The 27295-nt window shown below is 38.6% G+C and overlaps 4 protein-coding genes across 4 annotated transcripts; 2 read left to right on the plus strand and 2 right to left on the minus strand.

Annotated features, from left to right (window-relative positions):
- The first annotated feature begins 10292 nt into the window (after positions 1–10292).
- K444DRAFT_659396 (HET-domain-containing protein) lies at positions 10293–13159 on the plus strand. Its single transcript, XM_024886345.1, has 2 exons — positions 10293–10801; positions 10857–13159. Exons 1-2 carry the CDS (start codon positions 10396–10398, stop codon positions 12980–12982), a joined length of 2532 nt encoding a protein of 843 aa, XP_024743095.1. The 5' UTR covers positions 10293–10395; the 3' UTR covers positions 12983–13159.
- A 328-nt stretch (positions 13160–13487) lies between these two features.
- Positions 13488–16295, plus strand: K444DRAFT_552818 (apses-domain-containing protein). Its single transcript, XM_024876596.1, has 5 exons — positions 13488–13772; positions 13829–13874; positions 13930–14079; positions 14128–14304; positions 14354–16295. The coding sequence occupies exons 1-5, from the start codon at positions 13725–13727 to the stop codon at positions 15892–15894; spliced, it is 1962 nt and encodes a 653-aa protein (XP_024743096.1). The 5' UTR covers positions 13488–13724; the 3' UTR covers positions 15895–16295.
- Positions 16296–16679: 384 nt separating this feature from the next.
- K444DRAFT_659398 (uncharacterized protein) lies at positions 16680–18779 on the minus strand. Its single transcript, XM_024886346.1, has 2 exons — positions 18050–18779; positions 16680–17999 (listed from the first exon to the last, which is right to left on the minus strand). Exons 1-2 carry the CDS (start codon positions 18595–18597, stop codon positions 16964–16966), a joined length of 1584 nt encoding a protein of 527 aa, XP_024743097.1. The 5' UTR covers positions 18598–18779; the 3' UTR covers positions 16680–16963.
- Positions 18780–19930: 1151 nt separating this feature from the next.
- K444DRAFT_640126 (Brix-domain-containing protein) lies at positions 19931–22196 on the minus strand (the record flags this gene model as incomplete). Its single annotated transcript, XM_024884460.1, has 2 exons — positions 19931–20821; positions 22155–22196. 2 exons carry the CDS (start codon positions 22194–22196, stop codon positions 19931–19933), a joined length of 933 nt encoding a protein of 310 aa, XP_024743098.1.
- Between the last annotated feature and the right edge of the window lie 5099 nt (positions 22197–27295).

A 27295-nucleotide genomic window follows, 5' to 3' on the forward strand; every position in this document is an offset into this window, starting at 1 on the left:
CTAAATAAGAAGCTTTTATTAAAGCTTTAGAAGTTAATATATATATACTATAATAATTTATTTATTAATACTATTTGCTTTACTTAATACTATATTACTAATAATTAGTAAATTAAGGCTATATATAAAAAGACTAAGAAATATAAAAAAACAAAAGCTATCTTAGCTAAGTTTACTTCTAATACTATACTCTTATATATTTCTAAGAAATATACTCCTAAAAAGAAGCCCAAGAAGCCTATATTAACTATTCTTATTAAGTATATATCCTCTTATAAATATAAGTAATATCCTATAAAAACCGAGAATTTCTTAACTATTAAATACTATAACTATAATGAGTTTGGCTACTATACCAGATACTATCTGCTTCTATATAGTAAGGAAACCAAGATAGTTTTCTCTAGAATTAAATTAGGCTTAATTTCTATTTTACTAAAATATACTATTTAAATAGAATATTTAAAGAATTCGAGCTCTAATTCTAATATAAAATCGGGAAATAAGTATCCCTAAAAAAAGTTTCTATTTTAGGGGCTTATAGTATGAATTTAGTAAAGATTAATTTAATTTGTCTAATAAAAGGAAATATTCTTATAATACCTTATATTATTAGTATAAATAAATTAAGAATTAAGTTTTCTTTTCTTATTAATACTAGAGCTAATAGTTATACTTTTATTAATATAAAGCTTATTTAGCTTATAGAGTAATTCTTAGGAATAGAACTATAACCTTTTCTTTTATTATATACTATATATAGTTTTAATAAAAAGCTAGCTAAGTTTACTAAAAAATATATAGAAGTCTTATTTCTAATTAATAAATAAAGTATTAATATATCTATAATTATTCTAAACTTTAGAAATTATAATATTATCCTTAGTAAGAAATAGATAATATATATTAATATTCTAGTTAATTATAGAAGATATAGGCTTATATAACTAAAAAATAAGCCTAAATCTATATAATTTGGTTATATTATTAGTATTTTATAATAATAGCTAGAGAAGTAACCTAATAAGAAGTATTAAAAGAATACTAATTAATAAGATTTTATTATAAACTATTTCTAGAAACCTTTTATTCTGGAATAGTTTTTCTTCTTCTAGACTAATTAGAAGGAATTATATAAGACTATAAAAAAGGAGCTTCTATAGCCTAATTAAAATATAATACCTAAGTAAAAGCCAAAGAAGTAAGAAAAGATCCTTAATAAAAAGCAAATATTAAATCTAGCTATTCTTATTTCTATAGTATTTAATTATATAGCTAAGAGAGAAGATAATATTATTAGTTAAATCTTTATTTACGAGATTAATAAAAAGCTTAAAGCTCGGAAAAAAGAAGCTATCCCTGGCCTAGAGAATTAATAACCGGGAGAAATAGAGCTTTAGTAGCTATAAAAAATATTATTTCCGGAATTTAAGAAATATATTTTTATTTTCTTTAAGAAGAAATCTAATATCTTTCTTTCCTATAAACTATATAATTATAAGATTCAGATTAAAGGCTTAAAGGAAACCAAGAATATTAGATATTAATTCCTCTAGTAATAGTCTATTTAAGAGTTTTTAGAAATTAAGTATTTCTTATAAGATAATCTGGCTAAGGGCTTTATTAAAGCTAGTTAGGCTTCCTTTATTTTACTAGTTCTTTTTATAAAAAAAGTAAATAGAGGTTTATATTTTTATATTAATTTCTATTATCTAAATAATATTATTCGGAAGAATTAATATTTCTTTTCCCTTATTAATAAGACTTTAAGTCAATTATCTAAGGCTAAGATTTATACTAAATTAGATATCTATTAAGCTTTCTATTATATAGCTATAAATCCGGACTCTTAGGAACTAATAATATTCTATATCTACTATAGAATATATAAATATAATATTCTCTAGAAAGGCCTTATAAATAGCCTGGCTATATATTAATACTATATAAATAATATATTCTTTAAATATCTAAATAACTTTTATATAATATATTTTAATAATATTCTCATTTATTTAGAGGACCTAATAAAGTATAAAAAATACTAGACTACTTATATCTTATTAGTCTTTAAATAAATATTAAGAAATCGGAATTTAAAGTTATATATATAAAGTATTTGGGCTTTATTATCTCTATATCTAGTATTAAAATAGATCTTAATAAAGTCGAAATAATATATAACTAGTAATCCCTAAAGATAATTAAGAATATATAGTTCTTTCTTGGCTTCTATAACTTTTATAAATACTTTATTAGAAAATATAAACAGATTACTAGATCTCTTATCTTATTTATAAAAAAGGGTATTTCTTTTAAATAGTTCGAATAATACTAAGAGGCTTTTACCTATCTAAAAAAAGCTATAATTTCTATCCTAATTTTATAATACTATAATCCAGATCTGCCTATAATAGTAGAAATAAATATATCTAAAAAAGTAATTACTAGCCTACTTTTTTAATAAGACCTAGAAATAGGCCTTTGGTATCTTATAGCTTATTTTTCCAAAACTATACTTCTAATAAAACTTAATTATAATATATATAATAAGGAGATACTTACTATAATTCGAGTATTAGAGAAATAAAAAGCTAAGCTAGAAGGCCTTTAGAATACTTCCTTTAAAATCTATTCTAATTACTATACCTTAAAATACTTTATAATTACTAAAAAGCTCTCTTTTTAATAAGCTAAATAAGCTAAATTCCTATTTTACTATTACTTTAAGCTTATATATTATTCTGGAAAATTAAATAAGTAAATAGATACTTTATTATAAAAATAAGATAAAATAAATATTTAGGGCTAGATTAAGGAAAAGCTATAAACTCAAGTACTTTTCCCTAAAAATAAGATTAATCCGGAGATTATCTATAACTTATAGCTTATAGTAATATTCTATAAGATCGGCTTACTTAATCCGGAATTTGGCCCTAAAAACCAAGTATATACTAAAGATTTTCCGGAGGAAAATATTCCTATTAAAAATATAATTTCCCTAAAAGAAGATATTTTCTTAGAAGCTTTACTAATAGACTTTACTATAGTAGCTCCTATAGAAGTATTATTAGAGGCTCCTGCCAAATATAGTAGTTTATAACTTATAAATAAGATCTTATAGGATAATTATATATTACCGGATCTAGAAAAGCTATATATAATAGCCTAAGCTAAAAGTAATATCTGGATATTATAAGATAGCTTCCTTTTATACTATAAAAAACTCTATATTATAGAAAATGAAATAACTTCCGGACTATTTTTATAAACTATTCTAATTCGTAAAACATATAATAAATCCCTTTCTAGATATTCTAAATATATAAAGCTCTAATAGCTATTAAAGAAGTAATATTACTAGCTATTTATAAATAAGGATATTAATTAATACTATAGTAATTACTATATTTATAAGAGATTATATATATCTAGAAATAAGAAGCCTAGTTTGTTTTATTTTCTTCTAATTCCTAATTATTCCTAGTAATATATTATTATAGATTTTAAAAGCTATTTAGAAAGCAAATCGGGCTATAATATAGTTACTTATCCAAGTATCTAATTATAATTCCCGTATAAGATATAATTATAGTTAAGTAGCTAGTATCTTTATTTTTATTCTATATAGTATATTAAGTAGGTATTCCAGAAATAATTATATTAGATTAGGAACTCTAATTTATATCTAATTTTTAGAGCGAATTCTATATAAGAATTAGTATAAAACTTAAGCTCTTTATAACTAATTACCTCTAAATAAATAGATAAATAGAGATTATTAATTAGTATTTTAATTAGAGATTATATTTATATATTAATTACTACTAGGATAACTGGAATAAATGAATTATTATAATTAATTATTAATAAGCCTTTCTTTAGTATAAAACTATTAGCTAGTCTTTATTTATAATTAAAAAGGGCTATAAGCCTTATATTTCTCTGGACTAGAACTCTCCTATTAAAGCTAACTTATCTAAAGAGAAACTAAATAGAAATAAAGCTAAAGTATTAGTAAATTAATTATATAAATTATAGTAACTTGCCTAAGGCTATATAGAATAAGTATAGAAATAATATATAATATAAACTAATAAATACTACCGTTTAATTAATTTTAAAATAGGGAATAAAATATAAATTACTATAAAGTACTAGAAATCCGATTATCTAAACCGGAAGCTAGGAAACCAAATAGAGAGCCTATTTGAGATTCTAAAATAGTATAGCTATTTGTTTTTTCTAAAACTACCGGAAATTATAAAAATATATCTAGTTTTCTATATAAAGAAGCTATAAAAAGACTTCTAGAATCCTCTACTAAGTTAAGTAAATCCGGAACCGTTTCTATTAATACTAGAGAATAGTAAATAAAAATATAGTATTAAACGGATTATTATAGTTAAGCTAGTAAGAAATAGGCTAAAGTATAGAATTTAGTAAGTTAGTTAGAATAAAGATCTAGTATAGTATCTAGCTTTAGTACTAAGTAATAGCCTCCTGGTTTTATAGAGTTTTTATAATAATAATATTAATATATTAGGATTTCTATAAAACCTATAATACTAGCTAGATTATATAAAAAATAATACTAGTTCAAAATTATATAGAAATAATAATAAACTCTTCTAGGTTATATAATAAAGATACCGGCCTTTTATATATAATATCTATATCCGAAATACTAGTTTTATTTTAGAAAGAAGTATAATATAAAATTAGATAGATTAATAGCTTATATAAAGCTCGGGAATAAGCTTATTATAAAAAAAAAAGTAATATTATAATTTCTAGATATCTAGTATTTGAGATATCTTACTAGATACTAGATATTTCTTAGATATATATAATACGGCCGCCTTATTAGGGAAATATACTTGAAATATACTAAAGATATTTAGAAAGCTAGCCCCTTTAGAACTAGTATACTATAGGATATATATATTTCCTTATAGCCTTCTATATTCTAGTTTTCTTTTCCTTAGCTTTAAATCGTTTTTATAAGAAACCTTCTATTTTGCTTTCTAAGTCCTAAATACTATACCTATAATAATAACTAAATATAAGCTATTAGTATATATTATACTAGTTTATAAAATTATTTCTAAGATCTTTATATATATTATATTTAATAGAAAAACCTTTAATTAATTATATTAGGCTAATTTAAATAATAATAATAATAGATTCTTACTAGTTATATTTATTATACTAATATTTAAATAGAAGTATTTCTATAATTAGCTTTCTATAAACTAAACTAGTATTTATACTATTAATTTACTAAATATAAAGCTTTCTAAAAAGATTAATTCTCGTAATATTTATAGTTATATTCTTAAGATTAATATTAGCTTTTTTAATATTAAGGCTTTTATAATTATCTATACTACTAAATATAGCCTCTTATTAGAAGCTTTTAGCTACTAAACTACTAATCCAAAGACTAATAACTATTTTAATATTATAAATAAGATATATATTATATTTTATATAAAGAAGCTAAATATTACTAATACTAATATTTTATATATAAATATATATAATTATTTAAAATACCTTAAATTTCTTTCTAAAAAAATCCTTTTTATTAAGTAATAAAAGAAACCTATATTTATATTCTTTTTAGTTATTAATAATACTATTTATAAAATAAAAATATTTAGAAAGCTTAAAAATAAGATTCTTATAAATAAGGCTTTTAATTCTTTTAAGGCTTAAGTAAAGAATTCTCTAAATAAGTAATTATTAATAATCGGATTTTTTTTTTATTTCTATAAATTCCTATTTATCTCTAAAAAAGACTAGGTTATTATAAATAAGATTATTTAGTAAGATTAACTAGAGGCTTATATATATTAAATCTATACTATTACCTATAAATATAATCTTTCTAAGGGCTATTATACTAAATAAAAGGCTATATTATTTAATACCTCTTTTATAGCCTTATCTGGAACTTCTTTTAAGAATAATAACTTTAATAATAATTTTCCTAAAATATATTTATTATATATTAATTAGAAAAATTTAAAGCTTAATTATCCTAAGGTAAGTAATATAATTTATATCTGTATTTTATTTAATATTCCCGACTATCTAGAATATATAGGTAAAAATACTAAATACTTATATATATTTCTTTAAGATTTTAATAATAATAGTATTTTTTATAAGGATTTTAATAATAATATATAAGAAATAGTTAAGGTTTATTAGGAGATCTCTATAAAAGCCATAACTAAAAAAGAGCTATACTAGCTATAAATATAAATAAGAATTATTTAATAAGTAAATAAGTATACTCTAGTAAATAGTTTACCTATTATTATTTTCTATAGACCTAATTTCTGTTTCTAAGGCCCTAAAGGCTATAAATATTAAATAAATACCAAAATTCCAAGTTATAAAACTAATTTTTATAATTTTAAGTATTTATATATTAAATTTAGTAAAGTATTAAAATTCGGTATTTCTATTAAACCTAGCTATTCTAATAGAATATATCGGGATCTTATTTATAATCTAAATAAATTCTTCTAGCTTAAATCAGATTCAAATATAGCCCTAGTAAATATATATCTTATTATATATTTCCTTGCTTTTAATAATACCTTAAAATACCTAGTTATTAATTTCTTTAATAATTATATTCCGAAAAACTAGAAAAAGATATATAATAAGCTTTTAGATTAGTAAAAAAACTTCCTTATTAATAATATATCTAAGATTTATTATACTTTTTTATATATTTAAGAAATAGTAATATTAGTAAAATTAAGAATAAGTATATTACTAATAGTTATAATAATTATAAAGAATATTTAAGAAAAGTATACTAAGAAGTTTAATATTTTAATTATTTAGAAAACAAATATTAGAATTAATTATTTTATTTTAGAACTAACTAAGAAACTAAAGTATTATAATATTAAAAGTACTATTATTTATTTTAGTTTTTTACTAATTAAGAATATAAAGTTTAATATAAAGATATTAAAGCTATATTTTATTAATAACTTCTATAATAATAATAAAAAGACTAAGATATTTATTACTATATATTATCTCTATAATATTACTAAATTTACTAATAAGACTTATAAGATTAGTAATAAGTATTTTATAGAATCTATTAAGAACTTTACTTTTTATAAGACTATATAGTATAAGGCTAATATAAAACATAATTTTAACTAGTAATATATAGTATTACTAGAGAAATTAGAATATATCTAAAAGAATTCAAATAATAATATAATTAATTAGGCTTTTATTTATACTAGTTATAAGTAATTATTTATAGATACCTTAGGTAATACTAATATAATAATTACTATATCCGGATAAGCCTTATAAACTATAGTATAGTAAGTAGTCTCTTTTTATATAGTTATAGTTTTTAATAAAGGCAGAAAATACATTCTTATTATAACCTATATATTTATTAGTATTTATAGAATTACCGGTTTTATAATTAATAATAGAAATCCTATTTAAATAAAAGTTTTCTTTAAATTTATAACTAATTCCGAATACTAGAATATATTCTATAAAGCCAAGACTATATTAATCTTAATAAAGACTAGCTAAATAATCTTATATAATATATTCCTTAATAAGTAATTTTATATAAATATTCTAATATTTATAAATTTTATTAATTATATCTTTTACTATAGCTAGATAGTTAATATTATTAAGATAGTTACTTCTTTACTAAATATATTATTTTTTAAGGAATTATTTAATAAAAAGCTTAGTATTTTATATAACTTTACTATAATTATTATTAAGGAATTAAAGAGTTTTATTAAATCTAATAATAACTTTATATATAATCCGGCTATCTAGTATTTTATAATTAAGCTTATAAAAAAAGCTTAATATATGCTTTAATTAGATAAATATATTATTAATAAGAATATATCCTTTATATTTATTAGTTCTTATAAGGCAAAGGCTATAATAATTCAAATAAAAATTAATTACTATAGCCTAAAGAACTATAATACTCTTATCTCTAAAATTATATAAAATATTAGTAAAAATAATATTTTTCTAATATTACTAAATATTTATTATCTAACTAAATTTAGTATAGAACCCTATTAATTACTTATTAAAATTACTAGATACTATAATAGTCTTATAATTATTATTCTAGATAGTATTTTAGTTTATAAAAACTATAATCTTAATAGTAAATTTAAGATATTTAGATTATATATTAGAAATATTAAGATATTTATAAAAATAGCTAAGACTTAAGAAATCTATATTAAACTCTAAGCCCCAGATATATTAAAGTATTTCTAATATAACTAAAAGAATTATATTAAAAATACTTATATTATTTCTAATAAGAATTATCTATTTCCTTAATACTAGAACTATCTAGAATAAGGCTATAATACTTATAAATATAAGAATCTAAAGAATAAAGCCTTATATTCCTAAATTAAAAAATATATAAATAGAAATCTTCTTAATAAAAAGAGCTATAAATAATATAGTTCTATAAAGTACTTTAAATTCGAGATTAGTAATTATAAGAAATATAATTCTTATAAGTACTAAGAAAATACATATCTATTTATTAAGTATAAGATCTATAAGAAAAAGAATTATATAGCTTAGTATTATTTTAAGTATTAGTCTTATAAGTATTATAGAAATAATTATAGTAATTATAACTATATTACCTCCAAAAAGCCCTAAACCTATAAAAACTTATTAAACTATTCTATAAAGCTAGATATAATTAATTAAAAAAAATTAAGGAAATTAATAAATATAGTTTTAGTATTAATAAAATTAATAGAACTATTAAATACTTATTTATTATAGCTTAATCTCTATTAGATATTCTAATAAATAAGCTCTAAGAAAATATAATAATTAACTATATTAAGTAATTATCCTATAAAAATACTTTTACTATTTCCGAAAAAATAAAATATTTTAAAATTATAAATATATTATTCTATTACTTTTCTTATAATATAAAGAATTTTAATAATAAGAAAAACTTTATTAAAGTTATTTTTATAATTCCGGTATATAAAAAAGATCTCTTTATTTCTCTTTTTAGTAATAAGGTTATTATTAAATTTCTAGATAATATATTTATTAAAGATATTTAATAATAAGAGGAAAAGACCAGAAAATAATATATTACTTGGTTTAAGTAAGCTTAGTTCTCTTCTTTTAATTAAGAGGCTAGTAAAGGCTATACCTATATTCCTGAATTCGATATCCGCTTAATTACTAATATAAAGGCATTTGAGGACTATTATATAGCCCGTAAATTCGAAATTAAGAATAAACCTGAGGAAGTTAAAGCTGAGGAAGAAGTTAAAGGAAATTAAGGCAATGGCTGGGGACAAGCTGTTTAGGATGAAGGAAAGGAGACTGCTAGTAGTTGGGGACAGACTGGAGCTAGCGAAGGAACGGGAATAGGATAGTAGAAAGTTAGAGGTTTTTTCAAGGGATTTTAGCTACTTTGCTCGAGTTCGGAGAACTCTTATAGTTGAAGGGGGGATGTTGTGACGTTAGCGTCACATGACCTGGCCCTAGCGTGGCACCCTGTACTTAGCTCGAGCTCCCCGCTTCTCTCTTCTTTTCTCTCCTTAGACGTTACATACACACCCAAAAAGAGCTGTTTACCAGACCAGGTCTTCAGCCCAGGGACGTGATAAGTTATGAACCAAGCCAGAATTCACTAAACATTTTCGGTGTTCATTATGTACCATTCTCCTTTCTTTTGGATTACAAACATCAATGTCCCAAAGTTTCCTAGTTCTTTGAAGCTTGTCAAAAGCCTCAGTGTGTTTTGAATGTCCCAGAGCAACTTAGTACTTTTAAAGAATTTATAAAGCTCAATGTCCCATAGTTTCCAAGTGCATTGAAGCGTGTTAAAAAAAAAGGTTTTAGAGCACTACTAGACACGCCTCGTATTAAAGGTTTGTCTACCTAAGTAACGTTAGTTATATTAAATTGGCGTTATTTAGCGGTGGGAGAGAGGCAACAAGGCTTACAGTTGGGAGTTTGACAGTGGAAATATCGTTATTCTTCGATATACGGCACGACTGACAAGCGAATACCGAGCTCAATCGAACTAGAACCCTGTTTAAATATTTAGAGAACAAGATTGAACCCCTAACATCCTTCTTGTTTGGACCCGAAATGTACTTTGGGGACGGAAGGCCAATTGGATGGGCCCTGATTACGGTGCTCTTATTGGCCGAGAGTACATGCTGCATCATGCATCTTCGAGACAACTTCTGATTCAGTCAGCAATCCTTCAACTAAACATCACCCCCACAACTTCTTCTCGTTTCATTACTATGAGCATTTATTTTGGTCTCTGCAGGGATTCATCTTTGCAAGATGATTTGCCAAGCTTGCGAGAACTTGACTGTCGATCGATTATACAGTCGAGGATGCGAACACGATCCGAAAACATCAGAATGGAAGCAAGCAGGCTATCTCATCCTGCATCATTCTTATGAAGCCCTCGAGGCCGCCGCTGCAGATGGATGCGAGAATTGTCAGACCTTTCACTCGCGCTTCATCGACGCATGTGGCGATCTTCAAGCTTTGCGGAGGAGGATGAAACTTCTGTCCGAGTCTCAAGACGATTCGCGCCCGATAATTGCTTGGATGCACACGGAACCTGATGGCGGTGACAAACACAAACGTATGGTTCATCATCTTTATCTTCAAGTTGGCAGTGAACCATGGAAACCCGGTGTTGACCATTTGAACATTGCATTTCGGATTTGTGCACCACGAGGTATGGTCCCTGCTTTATGCCCCTTCACCCTCCACTGCAGAATAACGGTATAAAGCATATTCGAAAGATAACCACCCTCACGAGTTCCGCTTTCGTTTCATTTATGTTGACAAAGACCTTGGGTCTGATGAGAACTTCCAAGTTGTTCGGGACTGGATTCATGACTGCTGTATAAATCACAAGGAAACTTGCCCGCTTATTACGGACAACGAACTTCCCACGAGGCTTATTGATGTTGGTCCGGCGGATGGATCGGAAGAGCCGAGGTTGATGCAGCCCTCAAAAGGTGAGAAAGGACGATATCTCTCCCTATCACATTGCTGGGGTATCAGCACTATCAAGGAAAGATTGACCACCACGCTGGCCACTCTTGGTCTTCGCCTTAAATCAATTCCGATGTCTCTCATGCCAGCAACCTTCTACGACGCCACGGTCATCACCCGGAAACTTGGATACCGATATCTTTGGATCGATTCTCTGTGCATTATTCAGAACTCGGCGGAAGATTGGGAAGCCGAGAGTCAGAATATGGGAAATATCTATATGAATGCTTCCTTGACGATTGCAGCTGCCGGTGCGAAGGACAGTGACGGTGGAATGTTAAGAGATGACTACAGAGTCGAGGATATGGGTGCTCAGTTGGGTCAGCCAGCACAATGGTTCCTTCAAGATCGAAGGGTCTTGAACCTCTATCAATTTGCAGAAGCGAAACCTAAGCATACACCCGTCAGCGAAGCCGAGGACAACAACACGAGGGTTAAGTCGACTTCGGGCCACTTGAAAATTCATGAAGGAGAACGAAGCGAGATCGTGTCCCTAGAACCGTGGTTTTCGTTCTCCGATAAAGAAGAAAACTGGTACCGATGCACGGTTGTAGGACCTTTGGGGTACCGAGGTTGGTGTCTCCAAGAACGCCTACTTTCTCATCGAATACTGTACTACGGTGTTCGTCAGATTTACTGGCAGTGTGCATCGTCTCGCCAAGCAGCAGATGGGGAGATACTTCCAATGTCAGCAAGGACTTCGTTTCGTAGCGTGGGCTCCGAGGCTACTGAATCGCCAGATTTACTGGGACTGAAAAGGCTTCATGGACCATATAACCTCGACAGTTCCTCCATCGAGACGAGGAAGAAGATTAGGACCAAAATTTACAGGACTTGGCATAGCATAATCTTTGCGTATGTAAATCGTCGTCTCACAAAGCAGACCGATAAGCTGCCGGCTCTGATGGGAATGGCGAGAATCATACACGAGCTCACCGGCGACACCTATGTTGCGGGTTTCTGGCGCAGGAACCTTTTGGTAAGTCTCATTTGGACTCATACGGCGTCATCCATAAGAGAGTATGATCTTCCACGGATTTCGGAGTCGTATTATATACAAAGGCCCCAATGGGAGCAAGAAAAGGCGTGGCTTGAAGGCCCATCATGGAGCTGGGCGTCCGCAGATTTTGTCGATAGGATAGATTTCTGGGCCGACCGGGATGAGGAGTATGCGATGAGAGTCTGGACAGAACAAGATGCAGAGATTCTAGAAGTTGAGACGGACTGCGTTGGGCTGAGTGATTTTGGCAGTGTAAGATCTGGACGGTTAACGATTCGCGGCTTCACGTATCCGAGATGGGACGTTCGTACCTCCGGGTGGGACCCAATGGACTTTCTTAGCAGTTGGAATTTCGGATTCTGTCCTCAAAGTCCTTGGAATAGAGTCAAGGATGACATGTCTAGGGCGGATCTTGTTCTTTGGGATTACTGGCCTCGACAAAAACTCTCTTCAACCACAAGAATGCTGCTCCACACCTGTCTCTGGCTCATCTGTCTCTTCAAACCGGTATTCTGGCATGGGTTATATTACAGTGGATCCGGTCCAAAGCCGGAGAAACCAAGCTGTCATGCTTGCATGAAGTACTTGTGCGTCCATGTTCTGTCCCTCATGGACAGAAATCCGAGTGACGCCGTCAGATTCAAATCTGGCAAGACGGTATATGAGGTGACGCTCTGGTCACTGATCCTTGAGCCTGTGGCTGGAAAAGAAGAGACTTATCGACGAATTGGAATTGCGGGAAAGATTGTATATGTGTCTGAAGAAGAGTATCGGCGGTTGAGTAGTTTTGACGTAGGGGAGAAAGAGGTTCCAAAGCTGTTCCCGACTTGGAAATTAAAGACTATGACGATCATTTAATAACAAGTCTGGAAAGCAAGGCGTGGCTTTGAGAACTTAAGAATGGCATGCTTTTGATAACCACAAAATCATCGATGACTCCTGAAAGGCGGCAGCAGAAGTCCACCAACTTGATGTAATTCCATCTACAGGCAGTTTCAGTTAATTTGTGAAGGAGAGAACCACGAAAAAATTTACGAGTAGTCTCTCTATAAGATCAACCGTCTCCAAGAAGGGAACTCATACAATCCTCAAAATACAATGGGCTTTGCATGGCATTTGAATCGTGGGGCTCGAGAAAACGAGGTCATGTAAAAAACTTCATGTGGCCCTCCTCTTTCACTTGGTCAGCGTATGCGTGCAGCATGGAGCTTCCTCTCAAATATTGACGTCGTCACCTTGAACAATTCAAGTATGAAGTGAATCGAAAATCGAGGTTGAAAAAGCTCCATTGCACGTGACTTGCACTCGCTTAGTTAAAGTGATTTTGACGCGATCCTTGAAATTGACCGCGTACCGCGTCGTAGCCAACCTCCCACGTCTTTTCACATTTCATGCCGGTACAAGGCGGTCAGAATCGGCACAAACGTGCACCTCAACTTGCTTATAAAACGCGTCAATTGTTCATTAATTCCAATCGACGCGACTATCGCGTCACTCACGCGCCTCGACACTGGGCTCACTGTTCGGAAATAGCCGCCAAGCCCCCTCCCCTCGAGAGGTCGAGAAACCCCTCAGCAGATCACCACGATCGTTCAACAAGATGGTCAAACCAGCCGGTCCCGGAGTTTACTCTGCGACGTACAGTAATGTATGCGTTCTGTCTAATTGTCTTCCGCAGTGGTACAAGGACTGACAGCTGCTTAGATTCCTGTCTACGAATACCAGTTTGGTGAAGGATTGAAGGAACATGGTGAGCTCACTTTTCGCGGAACTTTTACATGACACCTACTTAGACTTCCGATTAGTTATGCGCCGCCGTGGAGACGATTGGATCAATGCGACACACATCCTCAAGGCCGCCGGTTTCGATAAGCCAGCCAGAACGAGAATTCTCGAGAGAGAGGTTCAGAAGGAGACACACGAGAAGGTCCAGGGTGGATATGGCAAATACCAAGGTGCGCTAAAAGAAATCACTCCTGGGGGATAGTCTCTGACTTCTGCAGGTACATGGGTCCCACTTGAGCAAGGTGAAGCTCTGGCGCAACGAAACAATGTCTATGAGAAGCTCCGAACCATCTTCGAGTTTACCCCTGGCGAGCTTAGCCCCCCACCTGCCCCGAAGCATACCACAGCAAAGCCGAAAGTCGCAAAGAAGCCTGCTGTTCCGAAATGGGGTACAAGTAAGTCTTGCCTGCTCTTCATATGTGGAAGACAGCGCTTACAGGATAGAACCAGTGCCAGCACCACGTGCACATGACGACTATGATAATATCAGCGCCCAGTTGAATGACGATGAGAGTATTGCTGACGATACCACGGTTGCTTCAGCATCTTTCATGCTTGAAGATGATCGATATGATATGTCTCAACAATCCACAAGCCACCGCAAGCGCAAGCGCAAGGAGGCTGCAGTTAGTGAGCATGAACGCCTTCATAGGTGGTACGCCGATGAGCTTCTCGACTACTTCATGGTCTCCCAGCGTGAACAGAACCCCCCTAAGCGACCAGATCCTCCGCTCAACTTCGATCCTGATTGGCTCATCGACAATGAAGGTCACACTGCGATGCACTGGGCTGCTGCTATGGGAGACGTTGATGTTATGAAGGAGTTAAACAAGTTCGGTTGCTCATTAGTTATCCAGAATACCCGAGGCGAAACCCCGCTGATGCGATCCGTGTTATTTACCAACTGCATGGACAAGCAGACTATGCCATTCGTCGTCAAGGAGTTGATCGGCACAATTGATTGTGTTGATTTCTGTCGATCTACGGTTCTTCACCATGCTGCCGCAGTTACAACTAGTCGTGGCAAGCATCACTTCGGTCGCTACTATCTCGACGTACTTCTGAATAAGATGCTAGAGTCACTTGAGCCAGAGCTTATCCCACGTATCCTTGATGCGCAGGATATTGAGGGTAACACCGCAATTCACATCGCGGCCAAGAACAAGGCTCGGAAGTGTGTCAGAGCTTTGATGGGCCGTGGGGCTAGAACCGATATCCCAAATCAAGATGGCATTACCGCAGAGGAGATGATTCAAGAGCTCAATGAGAGTCGAAGAATGGATCGCCATCCACAGGCTTCATCGTCGCCGTATGGACCTGATCGTCAATCCGTGTATGAAATGCCGGAGGAGCCACGTCGCAACACGACTCACATATCCGAAGCTTCCATGTCGATCGAGTCTACTATCAAACCTCTTATGCTTGAGAAGTTCCAAGATCTGGCCCGGTCCTTTGACGAGGAACTTATCGAGAAGGAGACGTCCGAGAAGGAGGCTAGGCGTATCCTGTCAAGCACAAACCAAGAGCTGGCTGCCATTAAGGAGCAAATCCTTGAAGTGTCCTGCCACCAAGAATCCCCCGAAAAGACCGCCCAAGGGAAGCAGCAGCTGGAACAGATTCAACTGATGGTCACCTCCTTGATCGAGCAACAACAAAAGCTGAGCCTTTGGGGCAATATCCAACGCGAGGAAGCTAAGATGAACGGCCACATGATCAATAGTGATGATGATGTCGCCGAAAGAGTTATGCTGGCGCAGCGTTTGATGGCCGAGCAAAATAAGAGACAGAAGTTTGTCATTCAATACCGAGACGCTCTCAGTGATGCAGGCGCCGGCGAGAGAGGTGAGCTGTACCGACGACTCATCCGCAAGGCTCTGGGCACTGAGATCGAGATGATGGACGAGAACATGGATACTTTAATCGAGCAACTGAAGGAAGATCAACGCAGCCGCGAGGGCGAGACAATCAATGCCGAAGATGTCTGAGTCTGTCCTTATTGCGAAGGATGGCGATTTGGTCATTCTCACTCGAAGGTGCACCATTTGCTCGTCCTTGCCGCGGTTCGACATCGAAGTTGCATAATGAGGATCGAAGCGTTTTCTGTCATTTGATTGAGCATGCCATGGTATAGTGCATTTATATTCGGCGTTAGGAAGGGGGAGGAAGCATCGTGTTTTCCAGGCGCATGGAGTCAGCGTGTATTGTATCCACGGATGGACTTACAATATTAACGACTGTTATTTCTCCACCCGATGGAGCTTTTCAGCTGAAGGAAATCGTGGATTCGTATACTGCTCATTCGATTGAGTGAGATCAACTGTTAAAGTTGGTTGTTCTTCTGTCTCTACTAAATAGAACAGAACTAGATATCAGAATTGATCTCTCTGCTATTCATTCATCGCTTTGCCAGATATAAACTGTGACTGCCATCTCCCTATGAACCTGCCGACTCACTCTACTCCATTCTCTATTGAAAAATCTATATCTTAGGGTAGATTGATCATCATGTCGTACAATTGGGATGATTTCTTTGCTGGTGAGGCCGAGGAACCTATACCCTCTCAGGGTCAAGATGAAGGAGGAAGAGAAGCGGCAAAATGGAGGAAAGGTATGAGGGTCCAGGTCGGAGTTAGGAGATATTACGGAGGATTATTTGGCTGATGAAAATGCGGTGCCATTTAATGACGAGATGTTGGAGAAAGCTTGGGAAGGTGATGAGGAAATAGGGCAAAAGAAGAGGAGAGGGAAGGAGGGGAGATAGGAGGAAGATGCAGATGCTAGGGACGAAGGATTACAGCCTGGCAGTACACAGAGAGATATCTTGGACGAGAGGTCTGAAAGCGCGGCGGAGAGCTATTGCCAGCTCGATATCGTTTCAAGAAAAGAGAATAGGGCGTTGAAATGGGAAGACGTAGTGACCATCAAATGCAATCCTTTATCTTAATTTCCCAATCTCTTAAGAACGCCCATCTGATGCAAATGCCCCCTTTCCAACGCCTGACCTATATACACCCATCCATCAACCATATTGCCACCCCGTCTATCATCGCGCCATTAATCGTCATCTTTATCCGTGTCCGACTCGCTCAAGTCTATCTCTCTCCTCCGTCTATCTTCCGCCATCTCTCTATACGTGCTCCATGTAAGCAATATAAATGCCGCAATAATCAACAACCCACCCACAACTGCGGCCGGGCTCAAAGGTACGCCGGTCCAGAGCCAGTCTACGATTGCGACAAGGAAGATGGTCAGCAGCGCTGCGACGCTGCTCAATACTGGGCTCGTCAAACTGATCAGTATCAGCATGCTTCCCGAGAAGACGGCATTTGCGAGGACGGAGACGGCCAGTAGCCACGCTTGTTCGCCGTATGGAAGTTCGAATTCCTCGAGTCCAGTCCAGTGTAAAATTGGCAACGGGATCCAGAGAACTGTTATTGTAAAAATTCCGATGAGTGACCCGAATGTATTTGCGAAGACCATTCCTCGGCCTGGACTGCAGCCCTCGGGAGGGCACGCCAGCTTCTTGTAAAGCACTTCGTAGAGCCCATAAAGCACGCTGCCAACTCCGATAATCAGGTTCCCTAATACTCGTGTACTGGCTTCGATGGCTTCTTTGTCTTGGGGCCCGCCTCCGACTGAACCTCCAGATTTTCCTCCGTGCTTGGTCGGTTTGGCGTCTCCGTACGCAACGACTAGGACGCCGATTATGGCTACGATTACTGCGAAGGATTTGTCGAAGCGGATTTTGTCCTTTAGAAGAGGGACGCTGAAGGCGTAGGCGAAGAAGGCTGAGCAGTTGTAGATTGCGGTCAAGTCTGACGGTGAAGTCATATTGACCGCCACGTACCATGATCCTCCGGCGATTGTGAGAGCGCAGGCAATGAAGGCGGTCTTTCGGAGCATATAGGGGATGGGCGAGTGTTGGTTTCGAGGGACGTGCAGGTCTTGTAGTTCTACCATTTGCGCGGTGGTGCGGACAAGGTAGACGTGTCGTCGCCAGAATGTCTCCCAGGGCATGTTCCACTTTTGTAATCGCAAGATGAGGAGTTGGAAGGGCCATAGAAATGACCATGATCCGTGAGTGAAGTATCTGGGAGATGTTAGAGGGTTGTTTCCATCAGTAGGGAGGACGACACTCACAGCATACAATACGCCTTATTCCAACCCAACTCATGTTGAATGTAAACTGCCGTCTCCGTCTGTACCACAAAACTGATCAAGCTCAACCCCAAGAAGAACGCTGCGTAGGTGTATTTCTTCCTCGTCGCCAGTCTGGCCTGCGTATCTGGACTCCGGCTCCTCATCGTTGACCTCCTCGTAAACAACGGTGGTCTTTCTGGAGGATCAGGAGAATCGTATCCCGTCCTCCCTCTTTCCTCATCATCTTTGTGCAACAGGGGCTGATGTGATCGTCCATCCGTTGGCCGATGTAAGGGCGGTCTTCGATCCCCCATCTCGACCTCTTCCGTATCCAAATCGCTGAAATCCTCCTCGTCCCGCCGCGAGGTCTCTGCCTTCCCGTTCGTGTATCCGTTGGACTTCGATGACGCGATTGCAGGCTCTGCGGAAGGTGCTCTCGAAGCCCCTCGTGAGACAGGTCGTGAGCGTCCCGGTGACCAGCTATTGGGCGCAAATGTCACTATCGTATGCTGTGCATTTGGGCCCGGCGGGTGACATCTATGAGACATTCAGTTTGGGGGGGAATGTGAATTTAAAGAAAGAAGTAATGCGAGGTTGTAGGGTGGGATGGTTTGTCTCTGTTCCGTACACAGTTGCAGGAGGACCGCGATGTAGGGCCAATCATGCGCGCTGCATCATCAATCTCGGTCCCTGAGTTTTCGTAGGTGGATCTGAGCTGACAGGGTTCCCCACGCATGCTCCACTAGTCACCTGATGAAATATTACAAGGAGATGGTTTCTTGAATTGTTTGATGGTGATGTATCGTGGTGTGGTATTACAAGTCGTGGGTTAATTTTGGCCTCTTTCCGCTGCCATTGATGTTAATTAGACAAAGTCTTCCCCTGAAGTTAACCGAGGCTCCGTTCAATCACATCTGCTCCTCCCTCAGCATGCTCTCTGTCCTACTTAGCACCGACTCTATGTGATAATGACTTCTTTCAAGTTCATATGCTTCCCAAGACCACGCGGTATATCAGACGAAAGTATGAAATTGGCGATACGCCAAAGTGAAACCGTCAATGTCAACTACAGATTGGAGAGTGCGTAGCTCAAGGTCCCACAAGCGAGGGCGAAGCCCAGTAACAAAGAAAAGAAAGACTGGGAGCTATGCGCTTTGATTCAGATGATGTTGTGATCTTCCTGGAGGCTGATTCTACAACTTAACTTGGTTGTTCAATCCCTGTTCCTGGCTCCGCTTACCGCCAGCCAGGCCTCGTTTTATATCCTTTGCCAAACAATTCGCAATATGACTTGGCGAGATCTCCTCAAGCAGTGTTTAGCTCGGGTAATGTTCTTCGAAAATAGAAACAAAAAGAGGCAATAGTGAACTAGAGGAACCTTGATATCTTTTGAAGCAGAAATGGATGGGTTGTGAAGGTTTCATGATATGCTGGCTTTCAAAGGAAGAGAACATCCTATGTAGACTTGCGAGACCTACACGTAAAGATGAAGCAGCATATCACACTAGCTCAACAATGAAAAAGGTTGGGTAGAATAGCTTGAGTTGGGAACTATGTCAATAGTTTTGATTGCAGTGGCCAAGAGCTTCAAATATGCCTCACCCACTCTTGCAAACTCTGACCGCATGCTGCATCTTCACTGAGGCCTACCGAACAACCCTCACAATCTGGGTGTGGCCATGGGTGAGAGAGGATTTGCGAGGCTTGGTAGATCTCCTCGAATTCTTCGAATTTCTCAAGCCATATCTGCTGCCGCTGATTCAGCTCTGGGCAATCCGGATCCATTGGCAAATATTCCATAAGAGTTTTCGGACGCCTTGGTATGCAACCTTTCCCCAACTCCGCGCTAAGCAAACAATTGACAATTACCTTTTCCCAGCTTCACAAATAATCCTTCTTTCGACTTGTTCTCGTGTACTGGTTCAGGCGCCACTCAACGTCTCCATCCTTATTCTCCAATGTCCCTCCTCTGATCTCGAAACATCTCATCGTCATTCGTGGTCCGACCTCAGCCAACTCAACACTCTGATATCCCGTTTTCACAAATACGTGGTGCCGTACTTCGATGCTATCCTCGATATTCTTAAACGTGACGACTCTGCTTCCAAGTTTGGTTTTGTTTGTGATTGCTTCGCGTGGCGGGAATATGTGCTTCAGTATCTTGACGATCCGAAGTCCCAATTTCGAAGTAAAGCCATCGAAGATCAAATGTGGATAGGATTCGCTGACGGTCCCTCGAGCGCTATTTGGGATATCATGGCGAAGGACTACATTGTGGAGAGAGAAGGAGACTGTGGGACCGTGTGGAAAATGCGAAAGGGTCAGAGCTGTCGGGACACCTCGATGTTCATGGAGAAGGATTATGTCTGAAAGTCCTGATGCTTGAGCAGATTGTACCAGATTTGGCAGGATCAGATTTCCTCGGTTCAGTCGTATCGACGTTGGTAGTAATAATCGAATCTCCTTTGCGAACGAGGAAAGTCGTGTTGAGGGATCCCTTGAGGTTGTAACCAAGACTCGGGGGTCGACTATGCCCGAGAGCTGAGCATATTCATCATCCAGATCCAGCTCTTCATTTACTGTCAGGTCGGGTCTTGATTCATCGTACTTGTAGTCCTCCCGCAACTTCTTGTCGTTCGCAATCGCGGGGTCGAGGGGTTTTCCGGATGCCAACGAAGCCCGTAACTTTGCTCTCTTCTCTGAAATCTCAGCATCTCGAAGGGTCAGAGCTCGACGATAGAGGTAGTCCCGCCGTTGGCGAGTTTGTTTGCGCTGCAAGGTCAATTAGTGGGGTCCAAGAAAACTTTTTGGTATCGCTCGTCCTCAAGAGCAATCGCTAGGTTTGTCGCAACAGCAGATCACTCTGGAATCATCCTTCAAGCTGGGATAACATCCAGGGAACACAACACACAGGGGAGACTCACAATCATTTTGACAGTGGTTGTGGTTTTCACAGGCTAAGAAAGATCTCATATGCAAAGAATAATATAATTTTTTAGCGCCGCGCTAAAAATGATGGACCCTTGCACGAAATGCCTTTCCGAGAGCCTCCATCCCACCAAACGTTCCCATCTCTCCAACACCGTCTCCGAAATTCACAAAAGTCTGTGCAAGAAGTTGCCAGTACTCCAAGTCGCGCCTATGATGACTTGAGGGAACTTTGCGCGTTTTGTGACCAACCCTCTTCCTTTGCGCGCCACAAGGCTGCTTCAGAAATAACAAAATCTACAAAAGTGAGCTGCCACCGTACCCAGTGCCACCGGACCTGTAACGGCAAGCTGCACCTTTCACGGCACCGCACAGATTGGTGCTATTTCTTGGTACGGAAAACTCTGTACTGATCATTCTATTTTACTTCTAGGAGTCGAGCAAAACTCGAACAATGGAGGGGGCATTTACCCACCTTGGAAACCACCTCATCTCCGACTCTGCTGCTGCGATCAACGCTGGTGCCGATGATCTTTCGAATATTGACCCGGATGAGAGTTTGCTCTACGGACAGTATGGAGGACGGGGTGGCTTGGGCCCGAGCAGGCGCAGAAATGACGATGATGACAACGAGACTGAAGTCTTCGACGATGACGACGCTGAGAGTTTGGCAAGCATTCCGGTGGACGGTATGAAGACATTGGGCTTGAGGGGAGTTGAAGACGAGAAGGAGCTTCCTGCCCATGCCTGCGCGTAAGTGGTGTCTTGTGAAGGGAATGTTTAAGGCACAAATTAACGTTTGGTGAAGATACTGCGGGATCCATTCTCCCAGCTGCGTTGTCAAATGTCTTGGTTGCAGCAAGTGGTTCTGCAGTGCCCGTGGCAATGCTACCTCTTCTCACATTGTCAACCATCTTGTCCGTGCTAGACACAAGGAGGTTCAACTCCACCCGCAATCCACCCTCGGAGACACGGTCCTCGAATGCTACAACTGTGGTACGAAGAATGTTTTCCTACTTGGATTCATTCCGGCTAAGTCAGACACGGTTGTTGTGCTCTTGTGCCGTCAACCCTGTGCTGCTACTCCCTCCTCGAAGGACATGAGTTGGGATATCTCGAGATGGCAACCACTTATCGAAGACCGCTCATTCCTCCCTTGGCTTGTATCAATGCCTACCGATGCCGAGCAGCTCCGCGCTCGACACATGAATCCACCCATGATTGCTAAATTGGAGGAGATGTGGAAGGACAATGCCAACGCTACCATTCAAGACCTCGAGAAGGCTGCTGGAATCGATGATGAACCGGCTCCTGTTCTTTTGAAATATGACGACGCGTACCAGTATCAAAATGTCTTCGGACCTCTTGTCAAGATCGAGGCCGACTATGATCGCAAGCTTAAGGAAGCTCAGTCTGAGGATGGTCTCGTTATTCGATGGGATTATGGCCTTAACAACAAGCATCTTGCAAGCTTCATTCTCCCAAAGATTGAGCTTGGTGATGTCAAGTTGGCTGTTGGAGATGAAATGCGCCTGAAGTACAAGGGAGAACTACGACCTGTCTGGGAGGGAGTTGGATACGTTGTCAAGATTCCTAACAACCAATCTGATGAAGTTACTATCGAACTTCGAAAGGTTGGCAGCGACAAGTCTGTACCCACCGAATGCACCCACAACTTCTCCGCCGATTACGTTTGGAAGGCCACCTCCTATGACCGCATGCAATTCGCCATGAAAACCTTCGCCGTTGACGAGATGAGCGTATCTGGTTACATCTTCCACAAGCTTCTTGGACATGAAGTTGCTGCAGCTCCGATGAAGATCCAGATGCCAAAGAAATTCAGTGTCCCCGGACTTCCAGAATTGAACAGCAGTCAGATCAACGCCGTCAAGAGTGTTTTGCAAAAGCCCCTCAGTCTTATCCAAGGCCCCCCGGGAACCGGAAAGACAGTCACTTCTGCGACTATTATCTACCATCTTGCCAAAGTCAATGGTGGCCAAGTTCTTGTCTGTGCGCCCTCTAACGTTGCTGTTGACCAGCTTTGCGAGCGCATCCACCGTACCGGCTTGAAGGTTGTCCGCCTCACCGCCAAGTCTCGCGAGGATGTCGAGTCTTCTGTTGGCTTCTTGTCTTTGCATGAGCAAGTCCGCATGAATGACAGCAATCTGGAGCTCATGAAGTTGTCACAATTAAAGAGCGAACTTGGCGAGTTATCCAGTCAGGATGAGAAGAAGTTTAAGGTCTTGACACGGGCTGCTGAGCGCGAGATTCTCACCAACGCCGATGTTATTTGTTGTACTTGTGTTGGTGCTGGCGATCCTCGTTTGGCTAAGATGAAGTTTCGAACTGTCCTCATCGACGAATCGACTCAATCCGCCGAGCCCGAATGCATGATTCCATTAGTTCTGGGATGCAAGCAGGTAGTCCTGGTTGGAGATCATCAACAGTTGGGGCCCGTTATCATGAACAAGAAAGCTGCGAAGGCTGGTCTTAATCAGTCCCTCTTCGAGCGTCTTGTCATACTTGGTCTCGCCCCCATTCGACTCAACGTTCAATACCGCATGCATCCTTGTCTCTCGGAATTCCCGTCAAACATGTTCTACGAAGGCTCTCTTCAGAATGGTGTAACCATGCAGCAGCGTCTCCGCCGCGATGTCGACTTCCCCTGGCCCGTTGGAGATACACCGATGATGTTCTGGTCCAACCTTGGCAACGAAGAAATATCCGCATCTGGTACATCTTATCTCAATCGCACGGAAGCCTCCAACGTCGAGAAGATTGTTACCCGTTTCTTCAAGGCTGGCGTTCAACCTCAAGACATTGGAGTCATTACCCCGTACGAAGGTCAACGAAGCTATGTGGTCAGCTCCATGCAGAACACTGGTACTTTCAAGAAGGAGAACTACAAGGAGATTGAGGTTGCTTCCGTCGATGCTTTCCAGGGTCGTGAGAAGGACTTCATCGTACTCTCTTGCGTTCGCTCCAACGATCATCAAGGAATCGGTTTCTTGAGCGATCCTCGACGTCTCAATGTCGCCTTAACTCGTGCTAAGTACGGTCTGGTTATCCTTGGCAACCCCAAGGTTTTGTCAAAGCATCCCCTTTGGCATTACTTGCTGTTGCACTTCAAGGAACGCAATTGTCTCGTTGAGGGTCCTCTTTCCAATCTGCAAACCTCCCTTCTGCAATTCAGCCGCCCCAAGACAACTTACCGTGGTCCTCAACGCTACCAAATGTCTCACGCCTCGTTCAACGGCCGTACCGGCACCAATGGCAAGGCTGTTCCGGACTTCAGCGATGTTGGTTCTATGATGGGCTATATCAACGATGATGTTTCATCCGTCCACTCTTCTGCGCTCGGTGGTGTTGGTCTTGGCTCTGCTTACCCACAAATGTTCTCCAACTTCACTCCTGAGACTTGGCCTAGCCTGGATCCCCGCGGTCGCACCAATGGATCCAAGGGCAGAGGTCGCGCTGCGGAAAGTGTCGCTGGTGAATCTGTTGCCGCCAGTGAGCTTACCGATATCACCAACAGTGTTCTTGACGGAAAGGGCATTGGCCAGGGTGGAGTCAGCCTTGGTGCTGGTTTGGCTGATGCTCAGAAGCAGACAAGCTTGAGTCAATCCGATCGCCTTAAGCGATATGTGGAGTCCGGTGGCCGCATTGCTGACTACAAGACGGGCGATGCTGGCAGTGTCTTTGGAGGTAGTTCATTGTTGAGCGGCCGTCGCCTGGATGATGACGAGAAGAGTGTTTCTACTGCTTTTGCAAGTCAAGTCGGCGGTGGCTACGATTGATCGATTTTCGAATGTCCTCGATAAGGACACAGATTTTTGAAGACCGAAACGGGTTGCCTGAAATAGGTAGCAGACAGAAAGCGTAAGCTTTGCTGCCCTATCTATCGTCCAGCAACCTGGATCTGAATTCGTCGATCGATGAAATTGGTCACTGATGGCTGATGCCGGGTTACCTTTCGTCAGACGCTTTGCTTGCACGCAAGGCTGAGATACAAGCATGCCCTACGCTGCTGCAGAGTGTTGAGAGAACGAGTGGAATATGGAGCACGGGGATTGTTATCGTGGTTGCTTTGTTGGCGGGAAGATTGTTGTTGTGAGACCTGCGAGAAAAAGGCGGTGAGGTTGCTTGTGAAGCGCTGTTTTGCAAACTGGTTCCTATCTTAGGATTCTGAGGTGTCCAGTTTGCTGTGTCGAATAGTGCTTCCAGATAGTCAATTTACAACCTTACTGCCACCAACTTTCCCATTCTCAAACAGACGGGTTGTAACATGAATGTTTAGACGTTTCGATGTGCTTTGTCTTAGCACTATTTGTTAAACTTCTCGTCTCGAGTATATTCCATTTTTCAACTGAGTAGTGATAGTGGACTTCGAGGCTGGTGAAGTCAGAACCAGGCTAGAATGCCAGATAATAATATTCTCGATGCGACTGACACAATGCAGCAGTTAATCGCATTTCAACTCTTCCGAATATCTTGTTCAGCAATCGAGGGTTTTGGGAAAGAGGCACGTTAGACCAGGGCAAGCTCCCCAAAGATTGTACCTGCAGACGACTATTCTAGCAATACTACAACTAACTTTCATAGTCCGTTTCCTGCATAAAGAGGCAGCCGCACCATCCCATATCCAAATCATCCAAACTTGCCAATACCAAGTTCTCTTTTGTCTCTCCTATCGCCACTCCACTCCTCACAACATCCGGTATGTTCCTGAGCGCAACGTGTTTGAGCCCTTCAACTCTTCGTTGGCATGGCAGATCTTCTCTTGTTGTGACGTCAGCGTCACATGACCTGGCCCTAGCGTGGCACCCTGTATCCTAGTCTCGAGCTCCCCGCTCCTCCTCCTCTCTCTTTAGACGTTACATACACACCCAAACAGAGCTGTTTACCAGACCAGGTCTTCGGCCCAGGGACGTGATATCTCCAGTGTGAATATCAAACTGATGAGCAGCAGTGAGAAGCACAATCCGTAACGTATAATTTGCATCGTCCCCAGCGACATGTAGCCATTTCTGTCCCACATCTTCTCCAAATGGCAGATTTTCGCTCACAGAATAATATTCGAGGAGGACCCAGTGTAGTCTTGGACAGTGGATCTCAATTGAAAGGCTTGGGTAGACTGCCCAAGTCGAGTGCGGAGATTTGACTCTTTGTAAAGAAATACATCTTTGAAACTGTTTGAGTTTGTTGTGCTGAGCGCAAGAGAAGGTTTCAGTGGAGAAAAAGTGTCACAAGACTCAGATAATACAAGCATACTGGAATTTCGGTCTGGACGGCGGTGTTCGAAAGCACACTCTTCAAGCGGATTGTCTCCAGCGATTAGAGTTGACACCTGATCCTGCTTTGGGGGTTGGAAGGGCTATGTTGTAGAACTAGACGCTGGACGGGTTCTGGAATTTCGGAAGGACGTGTCGTGGTGGAAGGTGGCTATCCCCAGCCATGTAAATAATGCAACTCGATGTCGTCTAGAACCTGCTCTCCCCTGGTAGAGTTTTATTATTGTACTATCGCGGCAGCGCTCACTTTGTGATCTTCACCAGTCTTGAAATTAATGCGCTTGCTCTTACACTCCATCTTCTCGGTGGATGGCATAAGGTTGGTGAAGCCTCACCGTAGCCAAAAATGAAGCTATCGGCAAAACTCCGCCCTCGCAGATTTACTACCGATTTTGGGGTTGGTTCTCGTGTATTCTAATAAGCGACGGCAACATACGGTCGTAAGAGCTGCGCTTATATGTGGCATAAGTTGTATAAATTGCGGTGCCTAACCAGCATGCATGTTGCCACACAAGAAAAAAGTCGTTAGAGTCTTTCTTCGCTCGAGTTCTCAAGCCGCCTTTGGGACTCAAGAGTTTTGCCGTTTTGATTCTTGCTTCAGTTTTGATTTTTGCCTTCGACTTTGAATTTTTTCTTTCTTTTTTGACAACCCCCTTTTGAGCAAATTGAGAGCGGATTCATCGATCATGTGACCATGCCTTTTCAATTGCCAGAGCACTCGCGAACCCGGCAGACTGATTGAATGGGGCCAGTGGCAAATAATTTGTCCTTTTAAAAATGCAGAATTCTTCCTCGGCTAGTGAAGTTGGAGCAAGCAAAACCTTCCCATCAAAGTATTTATAGTCTGGACGCACGCCTCACGCACTTGCAGCGCCCAGTTACGAGAGAGATTAGAGCCAGCGACTTAAGCCCACCATGGATGAGATATTACCTGCCAGCTGAACTGAGAAATCAACCCGCTGATGGCATCAATTGTACAGCGTGCTCGCTCGAGACGCCAAGAACTCGACGAACATTGTAATCACAA

This window comes from Hyaloscypha bicolor, assembly GCF_002865645.1.
Source record: "Hyaloscypha bicolor E unplaced genomic scaffold K444scaffold_15, whole genome shotgun sequence".
NCBI classification, from domain to species: Eukaryota; Fungi; Ascomycota; class Leotiomycetes; order Helotiales; family Hyaloscyphaceae; genus Hyaloscypha; species Hyaloscypha bicolor.